Genomic DNA, 20,955 nt, shown 5'->3' with positions numbered 1-20,955 from the left:
CTTCAAAAAAAAACCAAACAAACAAACAAAAAAAAAAAACTAAAAGCATATTAACTCTTAAAGGGGACATGTCAGCAGGGATAATCAGAAAATCATTTATTTCCTATTGTACAGTCAGCTGTATAAAACAGGGAGTAACTTACTGAGGCCTCCTCGACAGCAGTGCTCATGTGGCTATGGGGACAGGACCGCTCATCATCTTCATCCATGTACACTGGTGGCTCATGTGAAGTCATGAAAGTGGAGGGTTTAAAGAGGTGCTTATTAAGGGGGTGCTGTCGCCTGCTCGTTGAGGACTACAGGAGAAAACAATTGTTTTAGTGAGAGAGTGAGAAATCATTAATAGAATCAAAACCATACACACCCTACCAGTTACAGTACTCAATGCTGGCTGCACAGACTCTTATGATCAACTTACACAGAAAATCAAAGAAGATAAAATGATTGAAGCCAGTCAAATAACTACTCAGAGAGAGAGAGAGAGAGAGAGAGAGAGAGAGAGAGAGGTTTCCACACTATCTGAGTCTATAAAACAATCACCTAGCACTGAGCGACCACGTGCTTTATGGCATTATCACTTCATCCTTGTGACATTCCTCCAAAGCAAAGCAGCCATCACCGTTCACTGGGAGACAGACAAGCATGGGCAGGAGGAGGGGAGCTTCATAGTGAGGCAGTGGTAGAAGTGGATTAGAGCTATGTGGTGGCACAGCTCTCATACCAGCGGCTAATGCAGATACCACTCATGCCAGTACATACCACGGACACGAACAGAACCACTGGACAGATCTCACCATGGCCCAGAGCCATTATGAGTGTGGTATTCTAGACCTTAACAGCCACAATGTCTACTAACTTACAAGAGACTACACACACAATGGACCAAATTTAGACTTTGCTAGTACTATTCCTTTTTGGTCTTTATTAACTCTTGGTTGTAATAATGCAAGGTGTAAAACAACACATTAATACAATTAATTTAGAAAAATTATTAAGGGGTTGAGGATATAGCTCAATAGCCAAACATTTGCTCAGCATCAATTAAGTCCTGGGTTCGAACCACAGCACAGAAAAAAGAGGGAAGAGAGAAAGGAGAAGAGGGAGGGGCCCTGAAGACGAGGATGAAGTAAGAACCATGACAGGTGTAAGCTGACAGGCTGAACTGTCACGAGCCTGTGTACGAGGTTCCTGTAATCCAAGGCTGTAAAGTCTCTATAGTTCATTGGTACATAAAACACAAACTTAAAACACCAGGCAGTGGTGGTCCACACCTTTAATCCCTGCACAAGAGAGTGTGAGGATAGCCTGGTGTATAGAATGAGTTCCAGGAAAGCCACACAGAAAAAAACCTGTCTTGAAAAACTGGAGAAAAAAAACAAACAAAACAGAAAACCAAAATCAATGCCACAGGCCTCTGTTGAACCACCACTCACATACACATGCCCACATAGACATAATTCAAACAATAAAATAAATCTTTAAAAAAAATTCTAAGACGTGAACTATTTAAACAATCTTCTTAATGTAGAATTCTATAAACTAGCATTACCGAGTAACATTTGAAAGTGGTGTAAGGAAGGAGATGTCATAAGGACTTATCATGTTGGTGACTTCCTGTGGACCCTTTACCTTGAATGCTAAAGGCCCTCATTTCCTCCCTAGAACTTTGAAGCAATGGGGGAGGGGGCAAAAGGCTGCCTGGCACTAGTTATGAAACCAGCAGCACACTAGCACTCAGCCACAATCCTAGTACTTGCTTCCCAGCAGAGGCAGGAGGACCACCACAAATCCTGACCCACACAGCGAGTTCTAGGCCAACTACACAGTGAGATTCTGTCTCTAAAATCAATGGTTCTCAGCTTAGTAGTTTACAATTTACGTATGTTATTATGGCCTACTGTGCCTTTCTATTAAAAAGGTTTGAGAACACTGTGTGCTTCTGACATAACAGCCACCTGTCAGTATTCTCACTGTGAAGTGGCAGGGAGAGAACACTACTTACAACTGCACTGAGGGCTCAACATCTCAGTAACATTTCCAGTCTGCGCAACAGAGCACAGAGAAATCAGGCCTACATTTGAAGGCTAACATCACTAAGACATTCCCAACACAGAATCATAGTATAAAAAGGCTTGGAGTAGTACTCATTCATAATTACTCCCAAGAAAACAATGAAGAACTCTTTTTTTTTTTTTTTTTTTTTTGGAGCTGGGGACCGAACCCAGGGCCTAGCACTCGCTAGGCAAGCGCTCTACCACTGAGCCAAATCCCCAACCCCTCAATGAAGAACTCTTAAAACTCAGTGTATTCTTCTAAGCAGCAACAATGGAGTCTTAGTCTGCATTTATACTCTACACAGCGAAATGTCAAAATGAAGAGGAGCGCACTTCATTGACACACACCCACACAGCAGTTCCGAACCCAGAGATCCTCCCTGAGGTTTGCTCCTGTCTATACTCCTTACCTTCCTGGAGTATATATATAAGTTAGGTGTTCTGCCTGGAACTGGTATGCCGGCTTTAGTTAGCTTTATGAAATACTTCTGTACACGACTGGCAACCTAAAGAAACATGACAGCTCTTTCAACATAATGAAATAATGTGATATTTGAGAAGTTTTAAGTGCTAACAACTAAATCAAGAAGTAAACTTTTAAATTGTCATCAAAGACATTTATAAGTAAAAACCTAGACAAAACCAATTCAAGTAATAAGTTTTTTTGATTCCAAAGCTAAACAATCATTCCACTGGTGAGCACTGAGGAGCACATATGCGGCCCTCTCTGTCAGTGACACAGATAGACGGGCTGATGAAGGACACTACAGCGGCCCTCTCTGTCAGTGACACAGATAGACGGGCATGATGAAGGACACTACAGTGTCCATTCTCAGAAAGACAATCAGGGATGGTATTAATGAGATGCCTCAAAATCCAACAGCACAGTCTAACAAAGAGGACTGTCAGCACATTCACTAAGCACTCAGGAGATGCAAGGTCCAATGCATGCATGAGCATACATACACACACACACACACACACACACACACACACACACACACAAAGGTACATACATATGTATACATACACATACATATATTAAATGTTTTACATTGACACAAAGAAGTGTTATTTATGCTATTTCTGCTATCAACTTTCTGCTTTCTTATCAAAAATAGCAGTACTAATCAATTTAAAACTACCGTACACCAAAGCTAGCAATGGTTATCAGTTGTGCTGGTGTGGCTGCAGAACTGCCCACCGGAAACCATCTGCCACTCAGTCTGCAGCAATCCCCATCACCTGTTTGGCTGTCCGGTTGCCCAGTTCATCAGCAATCTTCTGCCACCGCCGAGATTCTACTTCTTCAGGAGGGTACTTCAGGAGTAGCTGTTCAAGTTTTTTCTGTACCAAACCCAAAACCAAATTTTAAGGGAATAAAGGATTCCATTTAAGATCCTGGAGTTCTGACTAGATACATTCACGGTTCACTCAGAGCACAGCAGGTGCTTTCCAATCTGGACGTCATATCACATTAGTAGAGATTCTCAGGTAGAAAACAGTCCACTTAGGAACGTAAGATGCCACGGGCACAGAGTGAGATTAGAGGAGACACCCGTATAGAGGCTCTTCCAGTCACCTCCATGACAAAGCAGCACAAAAGCCAGGAAGGTGTACTGGGGCTGTATCCATCTCAGTAAGCACAGCTTCTCAACTATCCTTTCTTGCTGGAATATGGCTCCCTTCAGCTTTAACAGAAAACATGCAAATTCACTGGATTTAGAATAAGGGACTCTTCCTCTTTTGTGTGATCTGTCATCCAGGCACCTGAATGAATATTAAAACCTTAAGACAGACAACCATCTATACATAAAATGAAGCTTCCCCGAGCCTTTTTATACACCCTCAATCCCACTGAAGGGAACCAGACTCCAGCACAGGTGACCCTAACGCAGTTTAGCTTCTCAGCCCCCACAGCAGAAATTGAAATGCAACTGGAAACAGCCTTGCTTGTCCTGCAGCTTTGCTTTCTCACAGCTGCTTTTAAGAGTATCCACCCACATCTAGCCTCCTTCTCAAACCCAGCTTCTTTTTCTTTAAGAATTCTGTTTGTATGTCTTCAAAATCCAAAATTCATAAAATATGCAAAAAGGTGTATACAAGTACATCTAAATATTTTGAGCTTGTAATTTAAAGAATTAAACACAATAGTTAACGCTTGCCTGGTAGTGCTAAGTCTACTATAACAGTCTACACCTCCTTCTAACCCAAAGACGCTAACAAGTGTGCACGTGTCACCTGCTCTTCAACAGTCCACAGCTGGTTGAAGGTCTCAGGTTTGCTGTCATCACACAGACGACCTCTGATCATCTGCATATAAAAAAGGTTTTATATAAATGGAAAATATCAAGGGTATAGTCAAAGAGCACACAAGACATGTCTTAGAATTTTCAAAATATCTTTGCATATTTTTTAAAATACACATCACCTATTTACTGATTTTTTTTCTCATATTCTTATAACTCCTCTCTAGAAACGGGAAATATGGGATCAAAATTGAAAACAGTCCAACTGAGAAAAGGCCACACTGGAAATCCTGGTGACACTCTGCAGTACAGAGGGACTAGGAACAGCACCCACAATGCCCGTTTAAATTCCTTAAAACCCAAATGTGACCAACACAAGTTACATCTTATAAGAGCCTGCAACTTGAAAACTGGGGCATAAACAACAGAAAGTGGAAGCAGATTCCTCTTAACTTGAAGGTTCGTGTTCTCACTGTTTGTTAAGAACACAAATCAGCAAAGCGCTCCACGTCATGGCACTCAGGTAGTCAGGTACTGCTTACCTGAGGACGATGATGCGAACCTTCTGGGCCATCACTCAAAGGCAACATGGAATATGAAAGGGAGTCTCCATCCTTCTTAGGATCTAAAGGACTTTTTGGTCTAGCAGGCAACCCTACTAAAAATAAAATCATACACGGATTATTCAGTCAGGATGCTGCAAGACATTTTCCTCATTAAACTCTTATCACATAGGTTCTTACCTTTATCAAAAACTAACTTAACTCTCCTAGTGTGTCTTTTGCGATGTTTAAACTCCCTTTCAAAGTTGCCAAGGCTACTGGTGTACTGGTCCCACACGATCTCCGGCAACTGCACAACTCTCTGTGGATATGGAAGCCCTATATCAGCCTGGGGCAGAAAAAGACAAAACAAAATAAAAATACCAGAGTGACAATGTACACTTAGCTCAGGAGATAACAGGTAAATTCAATGCAATAGGCACATTGTAAGCACTACTCATGGGCGCTAACACGGCGTATTGACACTGCACTATACAGAGGTATTTACTGCATCCATAGCAATTTACACATAAACACCACAGCCAACACCCGTGAGCTCCGAGAACAAGCAGGGCCAGTGTGCTGGATCCAACAGATGATGAAACACACAGGATTTGACATTCGCCGCAAGGCTGTGGCCTACTCACCCCTGCCACATAATAATCATGACAACTGTTTCTATCTTGCAGTGCTGGGGATCAAACTTGGGGCCTTGTACAAAACATGCAAATGCTATACCACAGTGACATCCCTCGCTCCAAATTATGACATCTTAAAAATAAAACTGGTAAATTAAATCTAGGCCGAAGAAAAGCAACATACTCTTGCATCTTCACTGAGTATGTGATTTTAATACACACCTGTTTATCTTTGTGTAACACATTTCTCTCTGAATTTAAAAGATTTCTAAATTAAACCTACAAAAGAAAACCAAGCAAATAGCTAACTGCATATAAATCTAGTAACTATGCCTAAAAGCAGGTTTTTGCTTACCAGAACACAAATAAAACAAGATTATAGTTAATACAGTATTATTTATTTCTCTATCAGTTTTAATTTAACCTGCCAAAACTTACCATTTTAAGAACTTTTTTTTTTTGGAGCAGGGGACCGAACCCAGGGCCTTAACCACTGAGCTAAATCCCCAACCCTTTAAGAACATTTTTGTGTTCAAGCTGTTTAATAATAAAAAAGACAGAGTTGGGTCCCCACTTATTCACTGTTGGGTTTATGTTTCTGCTATTTAGAGCTGCGTTGTCTTGTCTCTTGAACATGTCTCTCACAGTCTAGGATGACTTCAAATCTGATCAATTACTAAGTGAGGGTGACCTTCAACTCCTGTTCTTCCTGGCAAGTGAGAGGATTCTAAATTTGTACCACCACACTGTTCCAAGGGGAACCCTATTTTAACAGGGAAGGTACAATACAGCTCTGAAAGCCGGTTTTTAACAAGCCAATATACAGATGTTGTATGTATTATGAAGTGCAGTGTTTTCTGAAATCAGGGAAAGAACACTGTGTTGATTAACCAAATGACATCTCTCAGTTACCTTGCACACAGAAGTGCTGACACTCAGCCTTTCAAATGCACTGAGCCAGGCTCAGTGGTAGCAAAGCACTACTTATCTACAAGGCCTGGTTCCAGCCCAGTACCAGAGAACAACACGCCCTCCCCCAGACATTGTCCTTGTGTTTGTTTACTGATCAAATGGGGGCTCCTACTTTGATGTACTTAAAATGGCTCGCTGTTAAACATTAAAGTTTCAAAAGAAGAGAGAAAACTGTTTCACACTAAGAAAACAAAGCTTTTTACAAAATTAAATTCATAATTTCTCTTGGTTATCATAACCTTAAATATGTTTAAAATAAATTTTTGTGTTGTCCCTATAAACATTTGCTTTTTTACACAGTAGTGGCAAGTGCACCCGAGACAAAAGCAGTTAATAGTTAATAAATCCTCTCAGCAGACCTCGGAGGTGAGAGGGCGGTGAACAGACACAAAGGAAGCCAACGAAAGCCTGGCTCTGTCTGTCTGGGCAGTTTCCACTGTGCACTCATTCCATGGGGAGAACGACACAACACTGCCTTCAGTAACATGGCTAACCTGACTCAGGCTGTGGAATTAAATATTCTTAAGGCATAAACTCATTTCTTAAAAGCATAATTATCTTAAATTACCAAATATGCCATAATCTTCAAAAATACCAAAGTACATTCTTTTTGTACCTTCTTCTGAAGTTTCTCCACAAATCCAATAGGATTTTTTAGTGCTTCTCTCTGGTGTTTGCCTAAACTTTCCAGGTCTTGCACTGCTTGAGAACGCTGAGCCTCAAGTACAGCAATGGTCTGCAGAAGTCTCTGATAACTAGAGACAAAGAGAGGTCTCTCACTTAACGTTTTCTACTAACAACAATAAAAACTTAGTTCAAGTCATCATCTACTATGTATTAAGTCACACAGTCTTTTTAAAGTTACCTGAGAGAGTTTAGTAAAACATATTACTGGGAATAAATGAGGTCTTCCTGAGTTACGAAGTACCTAGTCAGAAAACATTAGTTAGAGAAATCAAAGCCTTTTTCCCCATCTTAAAGCTTCTAATTCTCGAACCTTGAACAAGTTCAGAAAACAAGAAACATTTTGATGTTTCAGCAACCAAAACTTTAAGAAACTTCCTAATAAAAGAACTAAAATTCCATAATTTCACACAAGGAGAGGAGTCATCAAAGCCTACTTTCTGGTTATACTAATGTGAGAACAGAACACCTAAGGTACACTTTCTTCCCAACACCACAGGACGGGATTCACAGTATGATGAGGTAGGTCACACAGTTCTCAACTGTTCTGTAACCTACTTCACCCACATCTGAGATTTCACTTTCTACCACAAACCTCAGTATTTTCCCAGCACTCACGATAAGGGCAAATGTTCAGTTCAGAGAAAAGCTGGAGGTGTTATTTCCCTACTAGCTTTAGACAGCAGCTACAGTTTCATCCACGTAAATCCACCTATTTGTCAACATCCTGGAATCTCACTACAGGAGAGAAACACTCATGAGCTCATTCTCACTCAGTGTCTCTTGGGCAACACTGTCCTGAGTCTCGGACGCCTGGTTTCACATACAAATACACAGAAATGTGGGACCCCAAGCCTTGAATGCTCACATGCTTCTCACAGCAGTAATTTAAAAGTCACTGTAAATCCAATGCACAATATGAGCTGTGTCCTTCAAGTATCAGCAGAGCAGCAGTTTTCCTTATGGTCCAAATACATTGTTTCTCAATCGACCACAACTACAACTTCATTATGGAAAATACATCTGGTTTGTTTGCTTTTTTTAAAAGTCAAGTTATCACACTTCCTAGCATATAGATTCTCAATCAATTTATTGACTAAATAACTGTCTGATGTTTTGCCCAATCAGAAGTAAAGTAAGTCTTGTAAGTTAGAAGCCAGAAAAGCAGCAGAAATATCTAAGGTAAAACAATGTTCCTACAAGACTCACCTCCACGGTGGTGCTTAACCATCTTATTATTTTTCAAGTCTTTGTAAACTAAAGTTGATGACATGTTGAATATTAATATAAAACTGTATGGGTTATGTACATAGTCAATTTGAGGCCCATGTAGGACACAAGAGATGCTGTCTGGAGTGGAAGGCACTGAAAGCATAACTTTTCAACTCTAAGTTTGCTTAACTCTGGCAAAATGACATAAGGCACAAGGTAAACACGTAAGGTCTATAATGAAGTAAGGAAAATCTGTACAAGAACAGTGAGTTCCAAGTCTCTACCCCAACTTAAGTTATTTCCCAGATTAGTCAGAGATTCTGACAGTCTATCCCTGGGTAGATAATGAAAAGAACTGTTAAAAACTGGACAACATGCTCCACATTAAGAAACAAACTGAACAAGAAGGGTTCACCAATGAATCCAAGGTAAGACTCAGTTGTTCATTAATACAACCACTGACTGCTAAGAAAACAAGGCACTCTCGAAAGCTCTAGAAATTGTCAAAATACAATAGGTGTGGAAATTAGGATTAACACAGGAGTTAAAATAATGGGAGAAAGAAACAGTCATGAGCACTGGCCATCGTCCTGAAGATGAAAGAAGGCTTGTAGCTGAGGATCTGTCACAGTGGTCACCTACTCTTTTGTTTGAAATTCTCCAAATTTCTTAAAGGAAAGAAAGCTGAGTTCTGTAGCATATATCTTAAGTCCAACAACTGAGAGACAACCATGTAAGAGGCAGCAAAAAAGGCCACTTCTGATAGATTGTACCTAAGTATAATTCAGGGGCTAAAACAGAAGGAGAAATCTAAGAGCACTGTGTCTGAAAATAGCACAACAAAAGGCCTAACATTTGTTTTGTATATTTTAAATTTCATAAACTTAAAATAGGTGTCTTTCATTATTCAAGGCATACTACAAAAAAACAAACAACAACAAAAAAACCCCTCTGTCTCAAATAGATGTTAGAATAGTATCAACTCTCCACAGATGTTCATCCAAGTATTTTTTAAAAATCCAAATCCAGAGGTTGGGGATTTAGCTCAGTGGTAGAGTGCTTGCCTAGCAAGCACAAGGCCCTGGGTTCGGTTTCCAGCTCTGAAAAAAAGAAAAAGAAAAAAAAAAAAGAAAGAAAAGAAAAAAAGAAAAAAAAAAATCCAAATCCAGTAATAATGCTTGGGAAGCTAGCCGTGCTTTCTGTGTGATGTGAAGTGGTAACTTTCCAACAGGACACTGGTGTGAGCACTGAGCTCGTAAGAGCTGTCTGCCTGGCCCCGACGATGCAGCGAGCAGTGAGCGTATCCATAGAGCTCTCCCATCCCCTTTACTTATGACCTTGGTGTGCAAACATTTAGCATTCAGGCTAGGAGATGGCATTTGACACAGCACCAACACCTACGTTATTTTCACTACATTCTTGGTCAAGTTTTACTGATTTTATGAACACGGACATTTACTGTGTCTAACAGACTCTCTCGTCCATCTTCTAGGCAGTACTTGCATGTACAGCCGTCAGCAGAGGAGGGAGAAAGAGAAACGAGAGGAGGAAATTTTTACTTTTCAGTGCACATCCATCTTTTGCCAGGGGCCAGGTTTCCATTTCTATAGTGAAGAAAAGTCTTAAGAGCTCACTTGGACATTTTTTAATCTTAAAAAAATAAAAATGTGGAAACCTTTTTTAAAAAAATCTAGCTTTAAGACATTCTGCCAAGAATGCTGGTCTAATTCTTCAAAATAGTAATTGTCAGGAGGAAAGTCCTGGGTCAATCCTGGTCTCTGTGCTCCCTCCCAGGTGTGGTGGAGGAGGGTGAGTGCAGGTGAGGAGCACAGCTGCAGTAAAGGCAGGGACATCAGGGAGTCCAGAGGAAGCTGCTCCTCCCGCTCTATGACTGCAGATGTGCTCACCACAGTGAGATCCGTATTCTGACCACTGCCTTCAGTAAAGATTGTTTTTAAAATTCCTGTTTTATCTACATTTGTTTACATTTGATTTTCTAACTGGATTTCGACCAATTTTTTCCTCCTGGAAATTCACCATTTTTCTTCCCTCTACTTTTTCTTCCCTTTCTCTGTTTCCTTCTTTATTCCATCATTTTTCCTTCCATAAAGTTTACACTTGAGTATCTACATTATGCTTGCCCTTGCTTTTCTATAATTATTTAAGTGTCAGCACTGTTTGTAACTGATTTTCACTGTAGCTATGCCTGGCTTGTGCTGCTGCTGCTGTTGCTATTTTGTTTTGGGGTTTTGGTTTTTTCCTTCCTAAGCATCCACAGGTACTGACTAAATCCTCAGGAAAAGTATGCAGGGGCATACTTCCTACTTAAAACCACAAGAAATATGGAAAAACAAAGCAAAATTATTCTTCTTCCAAATCCACAACTATTCAATAACTGAATTAAAAGGATGCTAAAATGTCAACTGCAAAATTTAATATGAGATAAATGACTTATAAATGATAAAAGAATGAGAAATCCAGGAAATGAGAGACTAGCAGGGAGAAGATCTGGTAGGTGAAAAGCTCAGTAAACCAAACTCAGTAGAAAGCATCTGAAGGCAGAAGAGTCGCTCGCATACACCAAGGTGGTCACTTGAAAACCAATCACAACCACAAAATTCAAGATGCTGAAATTCAAGGGGCTATGAATCTGTGCTGAAGCTGAAGAGAATCAAAATGCAGGCTAAAGATACATACGACTTATTAAAAAAAAATTATCGTTTAACCCCTCTAATTTAGAAAGAGAAACGTACATCCAACTACATGCAAGCAGCACTTAGAACCCAACAGAGAAAAGAACTTCTCTCTGTCATATTGCAATTAAAGACTGCAAGACAGCATATACATGCATATGTATGTATGTATGTATGTATGTATGTATGTATGTATGTAATGTATGTATGTATATTATAATTACAGCTAAGTTTGAGAGGCTGGAGAGATGGGATCAGCAGTTTAGAGCACTTGTTCCTCTTGCAGTGGACCTGGGTTGGACTCCCAGGACCAAATACATGGTGGCTCACAACTATCTGTAACTAAGCTCCAAGGAATCTGACCCTCTCTTGTGGCCTCTGCAAGCACCAGAGATGTGGGCAAAACACCCAATATACATAAAATACAAGATAATATCTTAAAGAAGACATTGTTTCCTTTTCCTCTTACTTTATATATGCTAAAAGACAAAACAAAAATAAACAAATCTCTCAACAACCGTTGCTAGTGTGCTCCTCTACCAATTACCTAAAGCCCTGAAGATCTCATCAGCTCCATGAGTCACCGTTAACACGTTTTGCCTACAGTAAATTATTAAGACAGTTAGCTACTTTGTGACCATTAAACACACGATAACTCTTTCATTCCCAGAAAGCTGACTGGTCTTGGAAAAAGAAGGCTGTTTTGACTTGCTCAACTGTACTTTCAAATCCTAACCACACAACAGGCTTGCCAACACTTGGTCTCACAGAACACAGTAGGTACCTTGAGTGTATTAGAACCAGAAGAGCTAAAGCTCACCGCCCTCCACACTGCAATGGCGGGGGTTGAAGGAATGATTCGGGAAAGTTGCCTGACACCACACTTTCCCCTGGGCCCACATGGTAGACGGGGAGAAGCTAACTCCACAGGTCGACTTCCGACATACCTCAAGGTCAATACGGCCACAAACGTGCAGACACATGCAAATAAATAAAGGTAATAAAAACACTGTTAAGCAGCAAGCGTGTTTAAAGACACTGTAGCAGTTGGAAGGCAGAGACCATGATTTGGAGGCCAACCTGGGCCACAGGGTAAGATCCTGCCTCAAAAGGCAAAAGGAAATAGAGGAAAACAAAACAACTAGGATCTTTTCCAGTAGACCTTAGGATCCACTTAATTACCTTGAAATTTTCAAAGACCCTCAGTCAGAATGTCAAAATATAAAACAGTTCTGAAGTTCCTAAGGGTAACTGACTATCAACTCTATGACACATTTTCTAGCGCAGTTCTACAAGATGCTCTAACAGCAAATTATGTCTTGTACGCCTCTAACTAAGCCCTTCCACCTAGTTATAAATGACACCAGTAGGTAACAGTACTCTGCAGAAGGAAGGTCCAAGTCTGAGGATAGCCCAGGCTACAGGGCAAATTCAAGGCTGGTCTGGTGATAGATCAGCATCTCTGGAGGGAGGCAGACTGTTTTCAAACCTGTGGTCATCAAATAAGGCTTAATCATACCTCCATTTATCCACTGCAATTTCTGGAATGAATTTGCTAGGCCACATACAGTGTTGTGAAAGGAACTGCACACTGCACGCTAAGAGAAAACTGTTAGGCAAATGGAACAAAGTAACAGCCGCCACTCCCAAACAATCATGGACCGTTAGAGCCACACAGAAGTTGCCACTTTAAGGATAAGCACTAAGCTGGGAGCCACTCAGATGACCCTTGGTTCATCCCCATCACCGCAAATGGGTATAGATTTGTTACATTGTTAAAACGTTTTCTAATAATAAGATACAACTCGGAGCCTAAGTGTGAAACATGAAAGGAAAATCCCTATGATTCCAACATCATGAAATAAAAGTTGTCATATTTTAATCTAGGGAGAAAAATATGTAAGTTTTTATAAAATATAGGGGAATAAATAAAATGCTAAATTAATTTTTACAAAGCTATATAATAGGTTTTATTCAAAATACAGAGTAATAAAAATTTCTGCTAAATAAATTTGTGCTTTAGAGATTACCAACACTATTCTTTAGTATTCCCATATATCTGGGAATAAAAATTGGGCCCAAAAATTAGGGCACTCCTAAAAAAGAATACACATCACTAACAATGTATCATCAGTTCAAAATTGTAACAAATGGTCCATTCTAACATCTTAAACAGAGATGCAGGGCATTCGGGAACTCGACAGTGCATTCCTAACTAATCTGCAAACTGAAAACTATGCTTGCAAAAGTCCCTTTTAAGCTACTAACATAACACCTAAGGATTCTGGGGGTTTCACTGAGGGGCAGGGCTCTCTCCAGGGTGGAAATTCGCATGAACTGGTCACAGTTCCCTCACTACCCTTGCAGAAGTCATAGATTGGTTTTCACTCTCCCAAATACTCATTTTTCTTCTAAACATCCTGTGTTTGTTTTTTAACATTACTAAAATTATAACACCTTTACAATAAAGAACACTCCCCAGTCTGTAATTCCTAAGACCATTTTGGTGTCCTACCTAAAAGAATAAAAATCATATTTCAGATATTTTAGTATATCACCTGATTCGGCTAAAGACAACCTAAGTTGCTTTCAAGACTGCGGGACACCAGCTCATGGAATCCTCCTGTTAGTTGGCTATTTCAACACATATATAAAGCCTATCTCAACAAATTATCTTTAAAAATTTCCCCTATTTAGGGAAAAAATTCACCAATGATTGGCTTTTGTTAAAAATAAGTCTGTATTTTTGCTCTAAGCACTGCCATCACAAGAGATATGCTCCCAACATGTCCTACTGTAAACCATTCTACTGTACTTATAAGCAGAGTAAAACTCCACACACAAAATAAGTAAAATACAATTCTTTCTTCTTGTTTCCCAGGAGAGTATCTCAAATATGATCACAATCTTCTACACCGTCTTGGGCATTTTTACAGGAACACATATAAATGAGTTACCCTTTACCAGGTAATTAACTACACAACTCCATCATGACTTTACACTAACCCTCATGGCCCGGGTGCCCAAACACGTCAACACTCAGCTCTCACTGCCCTGCTGCCCTGTCCTTCAAACAATCTGCTTTAATCTCATTAAATTTGCCTGTGCTAGCTAATACCCATAAATTAAGTTGTATGAACTGCTGTGTCCTGCTTACTACTTTCAAGATTCATAGTACTGTACTTTTCTCTCTCTTTTTGAATGTTTAAAGTTGTTTTTAAAGGTTTTTTTTTGGGGGGGGGGTGAGGTGTTGAACATACAAGTGTTTTGCTTGCATGTGTGTCTGTGCACCTTATGGTGTGTGACTGGTGCTCAGAGACCAGAAGAGGGTGTCAGATGGCCTGGAACTAGAGCGCCATGTAGGTGCTGGGATTCAATTCTGGGTCTGCAAAAGCAGCAAGTGCCCTCAACTGCTGTGTCATTTCTCCAGCTATTCCTCCTTTCTTTATGGCCATGTAATATTCCATTGTAATAACATTCAACGACTTCTGTCTGTCTGGGTTGTTTCTACCTTTTGGCTATCATGATTTGTGCTATTGTGAACATCTGCATTTAAGTTCTTGTTTGAACATCAATCTTTAATTCTCTGGGGTATTTGAAAGGAGATTTTGGCCTATGAGGGCATTACTTTTATGCATGTGGTATATTATAGTATACAGTCAAGCAAACATATGGAGGCCAGAAGCTGACTCAGGGTGTCTTCCTTCAATACTTCCTGCCTTATATATCAAAATAGGACCTCGCTTGAAACCAGAGCTTGCAGACTGGGCTACTCTAGCTGCCAACTTGCTTTAGGGAGTCCCTTCTTGGCTCCAAGCATTGGGATTATAGGCAGTGCCTGTGACCTCATGGGATCCCAATTCTAGCCTCCTGCTTACACAAGTGCTTTATCTTCTGAGCCATCTCTCCAACCCCCAAGGACAGGTTTAGCGTATTACACTTAGTTATTTATTTCTTTTTTCCCTACAGACAGCAGGACACCTGACCCGGGGGATCCAATCTACTACCTCATCACTAAGTGCAGCGCTCGACACTGTAAACAGACATAGGGCTAAGGTCCCTACTGCTGCTAATGGTGCAGTGCTGTCACCATGACAAACACAACACAAGTCAGCAGTGTATGCAGATGAAACCCTAGGACAGTGGAAATTGAGAAGAATGAAGAAACTTGAGTACAAGGAGAAAAGAGAGAGAGGTATAAGGGCACATATAGTCTCCAATCCCGAAAGGTGAGGCACACCTGGACAGTATTTCCTGTGCTCAGCTAGTCAAAGACTGCCCACTGTTCTTTACTTAACCTTCTGACTTATGTAAGCTATATACCTGTATTGAAATATCATTTCTTAATTCTCATTAAGTATTCAATTGTCATATACAATGAAAAGAATTACAAGTCAACCTGTTTTTAAACATGTTAATAAAAAAAAGTATGTATGTACTCTACATGCATTCCAAGTACCCATGGAAACTAGAGGAGAGCCAAGAATCCCCTGGAACTGGACTTAAACCTGACGTGGGTGCTGGGAACCAAAGCTGGGTCCTCTGCAAAAGCAGCTGGCGCTATATGCTGCTCCAGCTCAAGCCTTTGTCTTAAGTGTGTCTGTACACGTGAGGACAAGTGCCTGATGAGATCAAAGATATCAGAATACTCTGGAATGAGAACTACAGATATGTTCCACCCAATGTGGATGCTGAGAACTGAACTTGGGTCCTTATCAACAGCAATATGCACTCAAACGAACACTGCTGTCTTCCCTGAGCCTTTCAAACTCCTTGTCTGAAGATAGCTTTGAGTGGCTTTCTAGTTCCTGCCACTAACAATAATGCTTCAGCTGCCTTAATTTCATTTTCCTTGCTGTTTTTTAAGTTTGAAGGCATTGCTTACCGAGGGGAGAGAGTATGTATGGAGATGGGTAGAGGGGTGTTCTTTCAAAATAGGGTCTTACTATCGAGGAGGTCAGACCTAGAACTCACTTCCAAGTGCACAATGACAGGTGCACAGCACCATACCTGGAGCCATCACTGAATTAAATAAACTTCATAAAAGAATTTGAATCTGTACTTCTAATCACATTTACAGAGCTACCAGCACCCTAAAACCTGGGGTTCTTGTGGAGACAAAACTTAAAGAGCCTTTCAAACTGTTTTTACTCCTTTTCTAAATGTGCAAGAAATGGAATAAAAAAAACAAAAAATAAACCCAAAAGAAAACAAAAACCACAAGCCCAACTTTTCTTTAAAAGGAGGAAGCCAAGTCTCACTGACCGTATTCTGCAGAGTCCATTCTATCTGAGTTGGATCATATGTTCTCTTTTCCTCATTCCGCACTTTTAGCTCACCCACTCTATGCACATTCACTGTAACGTTATCTTCTATGCTGGTATTGTAGCTGCAAGGTTTCAGGTAACAGAAACAAGGTTATGTTTAGGGTGTGGGGTGCAGGTCTGCACCCGTGGGAGCCAGAGGTCCATCTCCCTCCACCTTATTTTTTGAGACAATGTTTCTCACTGAAGGATCACTGATTGGATACAACAGATGGATAGTCAACTCCTGAGATCTACCCTTCAGAGCCAGGGTTACGGAGACAAAACATTTCTCATTTCCAAGTCTTTCAGCCCTGAACCAGATGCATACCATTCTGTACTATTTCTAAAGCCTACACCAAAACTCAAGACTGTAAAAAATACATTTAAAAATTATGCATAACATTTTGACAATAAAATTTTTATCTCAAAACACACTGAGTGGTTTTTATTCTCCCATTTATACTCCAATTATAAAAATATTAGTTTGACAACCTAATCTTAAATACACAACTCCACCAACTTCTTCCCATATGTAAGTTTAATGAGCTGTGAATGACTATGCAGCTTATTCACTTTCTTTTAAAACTTAAAATCAAGATCGTTTTCAGTGAAGTCTGGTAGCTGAGAATCCAGCCCAGTGGTAGAGCCTTGCCAAGCATGCATAAAAACCTAGGGTCAATTTTCAGCACTGAAAAAATAAAAACTTTATTACCAGAAGTAAGCTAATTTTTCTAACATTTTTCAAAACAGGTTAAGGGTTTGGAAATTCTCCTATGCCAAAGGACATGGTTCTCAAAAACTCTGTGATCTATTATAACAATTACGGCAGTTATCATTCACTACAATGCAGAGTGTAGGGTCAGTCTTGAGAAGACAAAGACTTCTCAGAGAACATGGTATTAAGTAAGAGGGCTCCTCCTTACTGACAGAGGAAAATCAGCAGGGAAATCAGCATAGTCAGGCAGACCAGAGCAGGCAGTAAGGCATGAGAAGGCGCCCTTCAGGCATGCCCATCATTTCCACATTGTAACCCAAAGTCACATCACAGAGCTCAGCTGGAGAAATGAGGAAATCACAAACAACTCACAGAGGGACAGAACACCAAGTGCTGCACTGACAGCTGTCCTTGCACACATGACACCATGGGGTGTGAGTCACACACACTTGGCTGAATGGGGGCATACTTAGTAAAGGTGTGCCACACACACCTCTAACCCCAGCACTCCGGGCCGAGGCAGGTAGATCTCTCTGAGTCTAAGGCCAGCTTGGGCTACAAAGTGAGTTCCAGGAGAGCCGGGACCACACACAGAGAGAAACCCAGTCTCTGAAACCATAATCCCCACCCCACCCCAAAAACAAATTTTGGAAATTGGGCTGGAGAGATAATTTTGAAGTTAAGGCATTTGCCACCAAACCTGACACGGTGGGAGAACAAACACCTCTAAGCTGTCTTCTGACCTCTACAGACTGCTGTCCCTCTCCCACTAAATAAAACATTAACAGGAAAAAAAACAAACAAACAGTAAATTCCTGTTAATTGGGCTAGCATGTAGAGTAATAAGGGACAGGTAGTAAAGGAAAATGTTTTAAATGAGCAGATATTACCTAAAGCATGCACTTCATCAGAGAAAAGGTTAGCTGGGGACTTGGACCACAGAAAGCAAGAAACCTTTTCAGATGACCCAGAGAAGAACTGACACTGACTGATGCTCACAGAGCTTGACCCAAAGCCGGGAGATGAGTTGAAAGCAGCCGCCTTTCTTCTAGACACTGCCAAGTTAACTGAAAGCTGCTGAAAATGACTCAGAAGCAGTAATAAACTCATTCCCATGCATGGTCTGCTGTTTTCTGTGCAAAAATGGAAATAGTTTTGAGAAACAGAACAGTCTGAGCTCAAGCTTCTCACTGAAATCTACTACTAAATAGGTAACCTTTTTAAGCAACAGTAGCTAACGAGAAGGATGCAAAGAAAATAGTAATTGAGACTGAGTAGTACCAAAGCCAAGGTGAAATGCAAAGAGAAAAGTACATTCAGAGTACTGTGTACCGGCTACAATTATACAAGTGATGTATCAGCTCTTACGGTATCTGCTTGGCCTCACAGCAGGACGGAGAAAGGCGTGGCTGGTACAATCAACCACACTGCCTTTGTAAGGAACTTCATTTGAGTCTACACTTAAATGAGATACCACTTAAAAAATGGAAATCTTTTCTACTTGTAACTTCATAAGGCTCTATGACATGTATGCTATACTTGCTACCTTGGCTCCTCACATAACTGTGCCTGCTCTAGAGTTTGCTCAGTTACTCCAGGAGAGGCTGGGAACACGGTCTGAGGAATGAACCCAGTGAAGGAACAGTTTGTGATCTCCAGAACAGCACAGTTAACTGTTGTTGACCAAATCAGCATGTACTTCAAACCAAGAGGCATAATATCCCCAACACTGAGAGTTGATGGACATAACAATTTTCTTAATCTGACCCTTATATAATGTATGCATTTTTGAGTATCACACTAAATTTGTAAAATGCACAATCATGTGTTAATCAGAAGGAAAGAGACACTTCATTTTAACTATAATGTTTGATTACCAGGAAACTGTGACCATGAAACTCCTTCTAAGAATATGTGCTGTGTATTTGAGAATCTGGTAGTATACTACAGAACTGAAGGGAAACAATAATGTAGGGAATGTAAAAGTTAACAAAATAAAAGGTGAATCAAAAAAATTCTAACTTGGGCTGGAGAGATGGCTCAGTGGTTAGAGCACTGACTGCTCTTCCAAAGGTCCTGAGTTCAATTCCCAGCAACCACATGGTAGCTCACAACCATCTGTAATGGGATCCGATGCCCTCTTCTGGTGTGTCTGAAGACAGCTACAGTGTACTCATATTCATAAAATAAATTTTAAAAAATAATTCTAACTTAAATTATTTTATTAGAGAAATTAGAGTTGTCTTAGAGAAAACAACTGGGAGACATTCCAGTTAATATTTTAAAGTTTTATTTCCCATCACAAGGATTCACTATGCAGCTCTGGCTGTTTTGGAACTATGCAGGTTGGACACAAACTCAAGAGATCTGCCTGCCTCTGCCTCCCAAGTCAATAGCAAACACCACTACACTACAGTAGTTAATCGTATTAAAATACAAAACTAGAGCTAGAGAAATGGGTTAGAATGAGCACAATCAGCTCTTTTAGTGGATCGAAGCTTGGTTCCTAGCTCCTATGTGGTAACTCAAAACTGTCTCTAACTCTGGTTTCAGGAGGATCTGATAGCCTCTTATTATCTCCAGCAGCATAAGATACACATGATACAAATATACAGGTATACAAAGTATCCATATACATCAAAAATAAAAGAATTAAAGGCCATCTATTAGGAATTCGGGTAATCAGGTACTGACATTGTATAGGAGCATATTCCCATGCCTTTCTACGTAGGATAACAGCAGACACAGTCCAGTCAAAGTCCTAAGCAGTAAGAAAAAGGAGCAAAATTCCAGAGGTATTACACCACTTAATCTCTCTTGGCATTACTTTTTCAAACCTAGTACAGTTTTATGTCTTCTTGTATGCCACTTTCTCTTGCTGTTCCTTGTAAACTTTATCTCAACCAGTGATCCAATTTTAACTTCTGCTCTAATCACTGCAGTATCTAACAGCATAACATATTTCAAACAGCTAGGTTCATTCTTCAACTATAACTTCTATTACTCTAATTTTTCAATTTAGCTTTTTTATTTTATTTTAAATGTCAAAGAATACCGATTAAAAATAATTTCCAGGGCTAGAGGTAAAAGTTTAATAGCAGAGCCCCCAGTTCAACCCTCAGTATCTGAAATAGTAGTAATTAATATTTCCAAATAGTCAACCATCAGGCAGGAAAAGGGGTGTCATTAAAGAGGAAATACCCCCAAGTGTACATTAAAACTAAGCTGGGCGTGACAGTACATGCCTTTAATCTCAGCAGAAGCATAGTGACCGTGTCTTAGAAATAAAGAAGAGGAGAGGAGAGGGGATGGGAGAGGATAGTGGCTTATGCCTTTAATCCCACAACTTGGGTGGCAGAGGCAGGTGGGTCTCTCTAAAGTCTACATACACAAAGAAACCCTGTCTCAGGAAGAAAAAAAAAAGAGGAAAGAAGGAGAAAAGAAAGAAAAAGATCAAATTAAGAAAGGGGGAAGGAGGGCGAGATAAAGCAGTCATACTACAGCACAAGGCTAAAGAGATGGCTCTGCAGCTAAAAGCACTTGATGCTCTTGCAAAGGAACCACAACGGGGCTCACAAACAAACATGCAGGCAAAACACTCTTCTACTAATTAAATTGAGTATCTAAAATAAACTTTAAAAATAAAATTAAGCCAAATGAAGGGCTGGATAGATCCTCAGCAATTAAGAGCACTCACTGCTCTTGGAGAAGACCCACGTTCGGTTTCTAGCACCCACAGAAGCAATCGTACAGCTGCTTAAGAACATAAACTCATTCAGGCTCACACAGCTGGTAACTTCTTCAGAGTCAGACGCATCCATTTATAGCCACGGCAGAATAAATGACATTGGCTGACTCCTGTGATGACAAAGTAGTAACTACCTTTCTCA

General features: G+C 40.2%; 1 protein-coding gene across 8 annotated transcripts in view; it reads right to left on the bottom strand.

Annotated features, from left to right (window-relative positions):
* The window catches only part of Zzz3 (zinc finger, ZZ-type containing 3), a 66,947-nt gene that overhangs the window by 10,805 nt on the left and 35,187 nt on the right, over positions 1–20,955 (bottom strand). For 5 of the 8 annotated variants that reach the window (XM_039102495.2, XM_063281986.1, XM_063281988.1 and 2 more), the window contains 7 exons: positions 7,072–7,210; positions 5,047–5,194; positions 4,846–4,961; positions 4,296–4,367; positions 3,300–3,401; positions 2,465–2,560; positions 144–296 (listed from right to left, as the gene is read on the bottom strand). In XM_039102495.2, the coding sequence (XP_038958423.1) occupies positions 144–296; positions 2,465–2,560; positions 3,300–3,401; positions 4,296–4,367; positions 4,846–4,961; positions 5,047–5,194; positions 7,072–7,210 (826 nt within the window). Of the gene's footprint in view, positions 1–143; positions 297–2,464; positions 2,561–3,299; positions 3,402–4,295; positions 4,368–4,845; positions 4,962–5,046; positions 5,195–7,071; positions 7,211–7,320; positions 7,384–20,955 lie in introns of those variants that run through there. The other 3 variants (XM_006233491.5, XM_039102493.2, XM_039102494.2) reach the window with 3 other exon arrangements.

Source organism: Rattus norvegicus, chromosome 2 (assembly GCF_036323735.1).
Source record: "Rattus norvegicus strain BN/NHsdMcwi chromosome 2, GRCr8, whole genome shotgun sequence".
In the NCBI taxonomy this organism is placed as follows: Eukaryota; Metazoa; Chordata; class Mammalia; order Rodentia; family Muridae; genus Rattus; species Rattus norvegicus.
Note: the sequence above shows the minus strand (reverse complement) of the source record. Positions and strands in the feature narration are given on the sequence as shown.